Source organism: Hibiscus syriacus, unplaced genomic scaffold, assembly GCF_006381635.1.
Source record: "Hibiscus syriacus cultivar Baekdansim isolate YM2019G1 unplaced genomic scaffold, ASM638163v2 tig00112498_pilon, whole genome shotgun sequence".
NCBI classification, from domain to species: domain Eukaryota; kingdom Viridiplantae; phylum Streptophyta; class Magnoliopsida; order Malvales; family Malvaceae; genus Hibiscus; species Hibiscus syriacus.
In genome coordinates, this window is record NW_024063347.1 from 836,988 (window position 1) to 849,687 (window position 12,700).

At 32.0% G+C, this 12,700-nt stretch overlaps 1 protein-coding gene across 1 annotated transcript; it reads left to right on the top strand.

The window, feature by feature from the left end:
* Nucleotides 1-10,840: 10,840 nt before the first annotated feature.
* LOC120180655 (probable galacturonosyltransferase-like 1) lies at nucleotides 10,841-12,199 on the top strand. Its single transcript, XM_039185940.1, has one exon. It carries the CDS (start codon nucleotides 10,896-10,898, stop codon nucleotides 11,952-11,954), a length of 1,059 nt encoding a protein of 352 aa, XP_039041871.1. The 5' UTR covers nucleotides 10,841-10,895; the 3' UTR covers nucleotides 11,955-12,199.
* The last annotated feature ends 501 nt before the right edge of the window (nucleotides 12,200-12,700 follow it).

The following is a 12,700-nucleotide window of genomic DNA, read 5'->3' on the forward strand; positions in this document are numbered from 1 at the left end:
ACGGATCATCTTGCTTATAAGTTAGGATAAATAATTAACGGTTTTTAAAATGTATTTAGATAGAATGTTAACGGGGAGTAACACATGAATACGGATGAATTGGACTCCATCAGGTTCAAATCGAACAGATGTAAAACTACTAATTGGAGAATTGATCTGGAGCATAGAGGCCAACAATGGGGGATCTAGAGCTGGATGTACAGATTAGCCCAATGGAAAGTTTAGTTGAGCTTAAAATTAACGTGGGTTTCTTCATTAAGTTTTTCTTTATAATCTTACAAATATTTTTTTTGGTTATTTGAGTATTTTGTTTTACAATTTTAATATTTTTCATTATAATATACTTTTGGTTATCGAATGATCTTGATAGGAGGAGTTTCCCATCATTTCGTGGTATAAAGACATCCATTTTTTATGTATTTGGTATATTATCCTTTAATATATTAATTATATTTGCTATTCTTTAATCATGTGAAAATTTAAAATTATATTAAAGACAATTATTTGGCCTTTTTAGAGGAATAGTGTATGCAAGAAGAAAAAAGGAAAATGTAATATGAGAAAAAAATAGTACATTATAGGGTGATTATTATGGTGGATGGCAAATTCATTATTTCAGTATAATGAGTTCTATTAAAGAATACTATTTAAAATATTTTATTTTTAAACAAGACGAGTGTCATAATTATTTTTTCGTAAAACAATTATTTATAATTAAAAAAAATAATTATGAATTTTATTTTGAAAAATTGATGAATTTGAATTAAATGGAAAGGTAGTCGCCATCGACCTTAGGACCAGGTAGGTCGAATACCTAAAAACGTCTTTTAAAGCTAATTTTAAGAAAAAATCATTTTTTAGACAAAATTTGGTATGCGTTTACTAGAAACTCAATTTTACGGGTCCGAGTGTAACACCCTTAACTCATATCCAACCCGAATACAAGTCCGAGGTGTCACATTGACTTTTCAAACTTTGACTCTTATAGAAAATCACGGGAATTTTTAAATCTTTCATTAAAATGAAATACATTAATTTACATAAAACCATAAAATACAAAATCGATCAGAGTATTCGTAATTAACACCTATTACATGCCCACATTCTATACATAACCAAGTACATACTTTGTCAATTACTTCTGATATGATCTCTTAGTAGTATTGCTGTCCGTGCTACTTTTATTTCCACTTTTCCTGATTCTTTGTACCTACGTGTTAATCACTTACACGCTAAGTCATAGACTTAATGAGGCAATAAATGAATATGCAACAATAAACTTATGAATGTTCATACTTACCATTGGATCATGACATTTCAAGATGCATGTATCTATCACACGATAACATATATAATCATATAATGCACATACGAAACTTACCTTCTTGTATCACTTTCACTTTAATTCGGTATTTCAATTGCATTGCCCATGTATATTATTGAGAATAGAGGTATGTGAGTGCATTGAGGTTGTGCACTAATGCTGTCACCACAGCTCGTATCAATTCCCTCATAGGGCACCGAACCTTAGTTCAGTATTCGTCCCGAAGGACCACAATCCAGAGGTCACAATATAAACTGTTCATATGTGCCTTTAAACATATATAAACTGTTCATATATGTCTTTAAACATATATAAACTGTTCATATGTGCCTTTAAACATATGTAAACTGTTCATATGTGTCTTTAAACATATGTAAACTGTTCATATATGCCTTTAAACATATGTAAACTGTTCATATGTGCCTTTAAACATATGTAAACTGTTCATATGCTCCTTTAAACATATGTAAACTGTTCATATGTGCCTTTAAACATATGTAAATTGTTCATATGTGCCTTTAAACATATGTAAACTGTTCATATGTGCCTTTAAACATATGTAAACCCTCGACTCTTGGCATGCCAACTACACCTATAGTTCTCATATCGTATGCTATGGGCATTATTCTTATACCTTTCATATCACTTGTTCTTTCTCTTCTGTCACATACCACATGTATGTGTAATTATATATTTCATATCATATCACATGTATCACAAGTGCATACATTCACGTAGATCATGTAGCTCATATCACTTAATTCATATCATGTTCTCATATCACATACCATATCACCATAATTATCATGTATGCATGTTCACAATCATTGTATTATAAAAATCAACATAAGGATTAGACTTATCACAAGTCTTATTCCATTATACTATACATATAGTATGCGCTTACCTTAGCTTTGCTTTGATTCGATTCTAATCCTTTGATCGATCCAGAATAACCTTACTTTTAGTATTTACATAATCACACATGGATCTATATCAGTATTATAACTAATATACTCTAATGGTTCACTCTTTAGACTAAGAGAAAAGTCAATTTCATCTTTTAATGAAGGTATGCATCGATGCACTACTGATGCATCGGTGCATAAAAGGTATTCGATGTAGTAATATTGCTGGGATGCATCGATGCACTCCTTATGCATCGATGCACCGATTACATTCGATGTTTCACTATTAATGGGATGCATCGATGCACTACTTATGCATCGATGCACGAATTGCATTCGATGTCTTTATTTTAAAAGAGTGCATCGATGCACTACCAATGCATCGGTGCACATTCAAACAAATTTCTGGGTTTTAACCTTGATGCATCGATGCACTATGAATGTGCATCGGTGCACTCTACCCAGAATCCTCTTTTTGAACCCGAAAGTTCATTCATTTTGGATTAAATCCTTCATGTTTCATCCCCTTTTTATTCTTAACTCTAGTACACATCCTTAAACCAATTTATACTCATTTATTTCATCTTTAACCTTCAAATCATATCCTTCATATGAAATTCAAGAATTACATCAATAATCCAACATGTTTGAATTCCACTTTTAACACTTCATATATCTTAACTAGATTGATGACAAGTCAAATTTAACTTTCAATTCTAGTTATGAACTCTATTATAAGATTTCATTCAAGAACCTCTAATCTTTAATCTTCTCTATCTCTTTATCTTTTGATCTTAAGATAACTTAAGCTTTCCTTAAGCTTAGTTATCATCTAATGATCAAAACCCAATCTTAAACTTAACAAATAATTAACTAAGTAGAAGACTCACCTTTGAGTTTGGAGATACGGGAGGAGAGGAAGGAGAAGGAGAAGTTCTGGAGAAATATATCCCTATATGCTTATCTCTTAATAAAGAGATAAGATAATTATCTTTTAGATAAAAAGACAATTTTACCCATTAATTCATTCAATAATTACTAAAACTTTTAGGATTTATCTCCAGATAAATCATTAAACTAATTCATTCTTCTATTTTAACCACTAAATTCTGAAACTTTACCATTTAGTCACTAACCCATAGTTTGGGATGTTACACCGAGGGTCGGTTACGCGTAGGGAAAGATAAGCACCCCCACAACGCCCAAAATTGGTACTTAAATCTCTTACACATTGTTGTAATTGTGGAAGTTGTGAATCATATATAAAGTTAAAATATGACTCATTTATCGAACATTGATTAATTTGCTTCGAATTAACTAATTAGAGAAAAATCTTTAACTTGAAAAGAAATCTCGATGTTAGCAATCCTCCATTGGAAAAACTATCTCATCTATTTCTTATCCATAAATAATATTCCCTCCTCGATAAATGTGTATCAAATAAAAATTGAAAATTGACATTTTCGTAAAAAAATGTAAATTGCCATTTATAAACATGCAATGCATTATTTGAATTAAAATCGATTAATTAGCACTAAAAATAGCTTTAATTCATTTCAAACTCTCATTTTGTTCGAACGTCGTATCGGATTGCAACACTTCGATTAAGTGATACTTTCCACACCCGTTCTACAAATGCAGTTCTTGAAAATATTCGAATAATATTAATATGTAAGGAAATACCATGTAAACAAATGTGATTGAAAACATGCGAAATATAATATTTACCATGAATAGGGCTAAGCATATTTCTTTACATATAATTACAAAATATGTAAAATAAATACATATGTAAAGGACTCAATCATAAACAAGAAAAAATACATATCCAATTACAATCAACAAAAAATAAACACATTATGTAATTTTGGGGACCAAAATGGTACCAATAGAAAGTTTAAAGGACTAAACAACAAATATAAACAAGTTAGATTCCCAATGGTCATCTTAAACAAATAGATATACCAGAAACACAAATAACCCATAAATAATGTTTAAGGACTAAAATACACTAAATCAGAAACATGGAAGGGTAAAATAACAATTAAACCCTAATGCAGTAATATGAAAAGTAGTGACTCAAATGAAATATTTGTAAGTACTGTGACAAAATTCAAACATTAACCAAGATAACATAATATATAAGAACATGACTAAAATATAAATATTGAAATATAAGTGCTCGAAACCAAATACAATGAAAATTCATTAAATGGCTGAAATATGGAATTACAAAGTCAGAGGGACTAAATATATAATTTTCCCACGCGCTAAAAACACGCTGACCCCCCTTTGCAAAACGACATCATTTTGAAGATGATATAAAATCATCTTTTGAGGGTAACCCTACTTATTTATTATCCCCAATCGTTCTTCTTTCTTCCCATCTCCTTTTCTCCTCTCTCATTTTCCTCGCTGCCAAAGGAGAAAAGCACAATCCCGACCACCGTAGATCAGTTGTAACACCCCCAACCCGTATCCGACCCGGATATGAGTCCGAAGTGTCACATTGACTTTTCAAACATTTATTCGTATAAAATAGTGAGTAATTTAAAAACTTTGATAACATTTAACTTATTCAAAACGTTTACAAAATATATCAGAGTTCATACAATTTATATCTTTAGACTACATGCCAACTACACTCTATATACAGTACCTATATTTTCTGATCTGACATTTGGTAAGGAAAATTGACCTGTCTTGCTCCGCATTACTCTTTACTCTTCTCGAAACCTACGTGTGAAACAATCACACGCTAAGTCGAAGACTTAGTGAGGCATAAAAACTTATAATGCACTTTATAACATATATCAATACATGCATGTTTTGTTCTATCATGTTATACCAAATTACATGCTTTCTTCGTATCATATAAAATCATATCAGATTAATTACAGTAAATACATACATACACATAACTCATCATTAACAGTTTATCATGTAATCACATACTTTTATGCTTAACCTTTTCAATCAAACACTATACATACACAACATCATATCATTTCTATAACATTTATCATATCACTAACATATATTTGTTTATATCTCTTGATTAGCCCATATACATATGTGAGAACTATAGATATGTGAGTTTATGGAGGTTGTGCACTAATGCTGTCACCACAGCTCATATAAATGCACCGAAGTGCCATATAGAATTGTACCGTAGTGCCGCGTAGAGTTGCACCGTAGTGCCATATAATAATGTCCATAAGGACCACATATCATTCCTTAAGAATCATATACATATGCCAAGGATCAAGTATGTGTCTCACCAGACTTCACACATGTTCCAAAGAATACATATATGTCCCGAAGGACCACATATCATTCCTTAAGAATCATATACATATGCCAAGGATCAAGTATGTGTCTCACCAGACTTCACACATGTTCCAAATAATACATATATGTCCCGAAGGACCACATATCATTCCTTAATAATCATATACATATGCCAAGGATCAAGTATGTGTCTCACCAGACTTCACACATGTTCCAAAGAATACATATATGTCCCGAAGGACCACATAGACCCTCGACTCTTGGCATGCCAACTATACCCCTAGCTCTCAAGACACATAACATGGGCATTTTCTTTTATACTTATCATTTCGAATAACACATAGTTCAATTACTCATAGAACATTTTCATATGAGTCACATTTACATGTCACATAGCTTATATACTTTCTCGCGTAGTTACCTAGATCCATGTCATATAACATATATCCCAAAGTGCATATAATCACGTATATCATATCATATAGCTTAGATCATTTCTCATATATTCATATAAACATACATATCATATCTTGTTCACATATGATCATATATGCTTCATATAACACATAGAAACACCTAGAACACTTTCTCATAGCTTATATCAATTTTCAGAGTCCTTTCATATTACCTGATGACATATCATATTATCTACCTTATGCTCCATTTCTTTGTATTCCCTTTTTCATATCATCATACATTTAAATATTCTTATATGTCCTATCAATATCCTATAAACTTACTCATATTCTCATATATCATATTTTAATATAATTTGTATAGTAATACTCTATAATTGTATCATATAATGATTTTACCCAAGTACTCCTTTATAAAGTTTATATTACATGTTCAATTAGTCTCATGCTATCTTATAAATAATTTCCACTTATTTTATATCATTTTCCTTTTCCACTCACATAAACCATCTATTTATTTAGTTCAATTCCTCATGACTTCCACAATACTCTTTAATAAAACTTTGTAGCTCTTCACTATAATACATAAACCATAGTTTCCTTTAATTTATCAATCTTCCCTATATAACTTATGTATCCTTATTTATGCCCTCGAATTCATACTATTCTCTTAGAGTCTCCTAACATTTCTCGTATAATCACTTATACCATATCATATAACTTATACTTGATTATCTTATTCTCTCATGTTCATTTCATTTCTTATGACTCTATCATATAACTTATTCCATGTTCTTCCATTATTACATAATAAAGTCTTACATAAATCATATAGCATATACAATGCATGTCATTATCTTTAGTCATGCATACGTACAATCAATGTAATACAGATAATCACATATAATTATAACCACACATAATCATGTCCATGACTTCATGCATATTACTCTAGGAAATAGACTCATCGCAAGTCTTATTTCCATTAAACACTACATATCACTAGTATGCACTCACCTTAGCCTCACTAGTCAATTCCAATCTCTTATCTTTCCCTTGATCGATCTTACTTGTCAATGATTCCGGAACTCGTTTAGGCTTTGAATCTACATAATTATATATTTTGAGGCAATCATTAGATACCTACACCTTGTAGTTGGATACTAGCAACTTAAACGAACTTATTAAACCAATATTCATATTTTTCCTTTAGGGGGAATCGGTTCCCTACTAAGGGGGTATCGATTCCCTCATGACATTCTGGAAATTTTTGTTCGTTTGAAGGGGTATCGGTTCCCCTTGAATGGGTACCGATTCCCCTTGCCCAGAAATCATATTTTTAGCTCGAAAATCACTTCATTTTCAGCTCAACACTTCATATATCATCCCCTTTTTCATTCTTAACTCTAGTACACATACTTAAACCAATCTATATTCATTTATTTCATCTTAAACCTCAAAATCCTATCTTCCATATGTAATTCAATAATCATACTCAAATTTCAACATGTTCTAAATTCCTTTATATCACTCCAAATCTCTTAATTTAACTATTGACAAGTCAAATTTAACTTCAAATTCTACTTATCAATTCTTTTCCAAAATTTCATATAAAAACTCCAAATCTTTAATCTCCCTTAACCCCTCCATTCTTTGATTTTACCGTAACCCAAGCTTTCCTTAAGTTTATCCATCAACTAAAGATCAAAACCAAACTTAAAAATTCAAATAATAATCAACTAATAAAACTCTCACCTTTGCCTTGCTCTCCCACGTATTAGGAAGAAGAAAGGAGAAGAGAACTCTGGATGTTTCTCACATTTCCCACGTTTATATTACCTTTAAAAGAAATATAAAAATCTTTCTGGTCAAATGACCATTTAACCCTTAATTTCCTTTAATAATTACTAAATAACCTTAATCATATAATTTCCAATAATCATTAAATTATTTCATTCTTCTACGTTAATCACTAAATTCTGAAACTTTTCAATTTAGTCACTAACCCGGTATTGCGGATGTTACATCAGTGGCCACAGGGATTTACACACCACAACAACCTCTCCATTCTCTCTTTCTCCTCTGAAAACCAAAAGCTCTCCCCTTTCCCACAACCGACTTGAAACCCGAACCCTCAAAGGTAGGAACTTACCTTCGAAGGCAGAGCCAGGTTCCTCCGATGAAGCAACGATGACCAGATCTTGGTAAGTTTTGGCTCTCCCTCTTTTTGTTTTTTTCTTCTTTTATTTGTGTTGTTTTTTCCCGAAATTGATCCTTTTTCATTTCTGTTTTTTTCTTGGTTCCTTTTTTTTTCAAATCCCCTTTTGCATGATGTTTTTGTTTGATTTATCATTGCTTCTCGTTAGGAACAATGATATCTATTTGGTAGAGGGTTTGATTTCTCTGATTTGGTCGGTTAAATCTCGATTTTTTAGGATTTAGGTATTGTTTTTAGATTTATTCTCTTGATTTGATATTTTTTTACTGATTTGGGTGGTTGTTTGGTTACTGTGGATGACGACATCGATTGGGAAGAGTTCGGCGGTGGCTCACGCGACTGGGGAGACGAACAGTGGGATTCACACGCCGGTGGGGAGTTGAAGATACACGCATCGACGGACGGTTCCTCTTCATCTCATGACGATGATGACTAGATTAGGGTTTAAAAACCCTAATCTATTTAGGTATGCTAGTGGGCCTGAACTGGGTTAAATTTTGAGGTTGACTGTTGGGCTTCAGGTTGATTTAATGGGTCGGGTCTGGATCCGAATTTGGTTTGTATCTCTAGGCTCCATTTGGGCCTGTGTAATTTAGGCCTGCAAAAAATGCAATGTATTAATATTAGTAATAATAATAATAATAATGATAATAAAATAAAATAAAAAAAGACCCGGACAAAATCGGGTGTCTACAACGAGTTTCACTGAAAAGTTCTCATTAATTCATCTTGTTGGAACGATGAGTTCTTTTAAATAATTTTTATTGAAACTCATCATGTTGAAGTGACGAGTTTACCCTCCACTGTAACAATCGCCCTAAATTAGTTTTGGTGGTTGCATTCTCTATTTTTTTCACATAGATTATTTAGTTAAAAAATTTAATTATTATTATTTGATTAATCTAAGATGATTACAAGTAATTTATATTATAAAGATTTTAAATCATTTGTCAATAAAATCTTAAAAACATTTGTGGCATGGTATTTGAACATGAAACCTCTAAGGATAACAACCATCGCTTTAACCATTAAGATATTTTGGTTTGTGCAAAAAGCTTAATTATTTACCATACTGTAAGAGTTTTTTTTTTCTCTACAAATAAGGGTAAAATAACGATAAGTATCCTTGTGATTAATTGAAGAACACGATTATCACTATTTTAATGCGATCTGTGAAAAAAAAAATACTAATTCTTGTATAGTAATAATTACGATATTAATATGAGAAAATTTCAGTTACAAAAAGATGTATAAAATACTGGTAAAGGATGAACAAAAGTTTACTACAATATATGATTATAAGAAACATAGATAAAAATGTAAGTATTGAAGCTTCATATTGACTTGATTTTGTTCACGTCTTACCTTATCTCTGATTTCTTGTATCGAAGCTTACAATGTGGATACCAGTTTTCATAAGCTTTGGAGATGGTGGTTCAGCAATGACATCAGGATTGCGTTTGCTGGTTGCTTAGCCATAATTTTCTGAGACTGCGATTGTCCAACCTATCTAAAGAGTTCATTTCTTACAATGAGCAAGCATCACCAACCATTGTCATTTCTGTAAAGTTTACATCCTTATTTCGAAAAAGAAAAGAAATAAAATTGATATTCACCTTTAATTATTATTTATTTTATCTTTTTAATATCTTTCCTATTCAATTTATACTATTTATTTGTAACCAATACTTGAACCAAATCCTGCTTTGTTGCTTCACTGACAGAGCCCTCCTTTTCATTAATCCACCTTTCAATACAAGTGTCAAAGATGCCTTTTCTTTTATATTGCTTTTGCTTAAACATTAATCAAAATATAATGTCTAATTTGGTTTTATTAACACAGAGGAACAAACCCACTGTCTTGACCAACAAATAGAACCATATTCTTAATTTGGAATTAATGTTAAAATTTTCAATAAATAAAGAAAATAAATAAATGATTATGGTATATCGTGGACCTCGTGATATTGAACAAACAATGAAGTTTACCTAAAAACTATATTAGAATTCTTAAAAATATAATTATAAAATTCTTAACAATAAAGAGAAGAGGATTATTATTTTCTCAAAATAACTCGAGTTTGAACAATTATACTTATATTTATATTTAAAAACAAATATAAATATTATATTATAATGTCTAAAATATATACAAATTTAATTTTTTTAAAAGGGATTTCTTAACTTAAAACTTGTCATACTTGATCCCAAATTTTACCATTGGAGAGCAGCTCTATTCTTTAAGGAAATGCAATTTTTTAATAGTCTTTAAGAAAATGCTAGCCTCTCCTAATTGAGTGAAATTGAGAACATCTGAGGAGTTGAGGAAAATGATATAGCACCGTACTTTAAAAAAAAAGCATATATGATATATTTGTTGATTAACTCAAATATATTTTAAAGATGCTGATAAAAATCAATTTGAAATCCGGTAGTTTTTATAAATAAACTTTAATTTGAAAAAAAATGATATATTATTTGTAAATAAATTGCAAAAATCAACGATGAATAGAGAAAGAGTAGGTAAATAAACGTAAATTTCATATAATATATTTTCGTATTTTCAATACCATATTATTAGCATATTTTAAGCCTGTGAATATTAGTCCATGTTTTAAATTCTTAATTTGAATAAAACAGATTTGAGCTTCCTAGTCACAAATCAAAAGCAGCCCCTTGCATTAAAAGTTTAAAATCCCAATAGCCTTTAGCCTTCGCCTCTGAACAAAATCTTTCCAATGCCTAAATTAACATCCTTCTTCGATTTTCACCTTCTCTTACTATTCCTTGTCATTTCCGCCGCAAATGCCTCCGTAGTTACATCGCCGATAAGCCAACGATTCAAAGAAGCCCCACAATTCTACAACTCTCTAAATTGCCCCAAGATAGTTGGCGAAGGTAAAGATGGATTATTTTTATGCTCGGACGAAGCTGTTCATGTGGCAATGACCCTTGATTCAGCTTACATTCGGGGTTCAATGGCGGCTATTCTTTCAGTGCTTCAACACTCCTCTTGTCCCCAGAATATCGTCTTCCATTTCGTTGCCTCCGCCACCGCCAACGCGTTGCTCTTACGCGCCACCATCTCTTCCACCTTCCCTTACCTCAACTTCCAAGTCTACGCTTTCGACGACTCTTCTGTTTCACGTCTCATTTCGACCTCTATCCGCTCAGCACTAGACTGCCCTTTGAACTACGCTCGAAGCTACTTGGCCAATATCCTTCCTTCATGCGTCCGTCGAGTCGTCTACCTTGACTCAGACCTGGTCCTTGTCGACGATATTTCTAAACTCTCTGCAACTCAACTCGGAGACAACTCAGTCTTGGCTGCACCAGAGTATTGCAATGCAAACTTCACCTCTTACTTCACTCTAAAGTTTTGGTCAAACTCTACTTTATCCTTAACTTTTGTTAACCGTAAAGCTTGTTATTTCAACACCGGTGTCATGGTGATCGACCTCGATCGATGGAGACATGGAGATTACACGAAAAAGATTGAAGAATGGATGGAGATTCAAAAAAGAGTGAGAATATACGAGTTGGGTTCTTTGCCACCATTTTTATTAGTTTTTGCAGGGAACATAGTTCCAGTTGACCATAGATGGAATCAACATGGACTCGGAGGCGATAATTTTAGAGGTTTGTGCAGGGATTTGCATCCTGGTCCGGTTAGTCTTTTACATTGGAGTGGGAAAGGGAAGCCATGGGCGAGGCTTGATGCTAATAGGCCTTGCCCATTGGATGCTTTATGGGCACCTTATGATCTCCTGCAAACGCCATATACGTTGGATTCTTGATGGCAAAGTTAGCAAGCATTGAGATATGCTTGTTACCAGCTCTCTGGAAACTGTTTGTTTGATGAGAAAGTGACAGAAAAGCCAAGAAATTGGTGGATCGAGCTGTGTATTTGCCGGGACTACACATTAAAGATGAAGAAACTGAAAACCCAGACAAGAAATAGTATTGGGTTCATGAATTTTCATCTCCGATGTATGATATTGATAAGTGTAACAAAATACCTGCAATGCAAATCGAAGAGCTGTTTATGGTGGCTATAATTTACTTGGATACTTTTTGTTCAATAAAAACAAATCTATATTGTAATAATTACAATTCTTTTAAAATGTACTCATTTCAAATTAAAATTTATTTTGGAGTAATATTTGATCCACATCACTAAAGTCAACAAATATCATAGTAATATATCTGGGCCTAATTATTTAGGCCACTATAAAAAGATCCATTATTGTACATTGGGTCGTACTGCCCAATAGTTCATGTTCACTAAAATTTGAGTTTGTTTTCTCTCAAATTGTGTTTAATGTTATCCTAAATTTCTTGTTTGCGCACGTGGAACCATTTCATACTCCGTATTTACAAATAGAAAATTACACTTAAGTCAATCTCACATTATAATTTAATTGTTTTAATAGTCGCACGTGTGAAATGTCAATTTTCAACAAAAATAAAATAAAAGCTATTGATAAGGATTGTAGCTTTGTAAGGGAAATCAATGAACATGATTCGGTTGGTTTCCTTCATT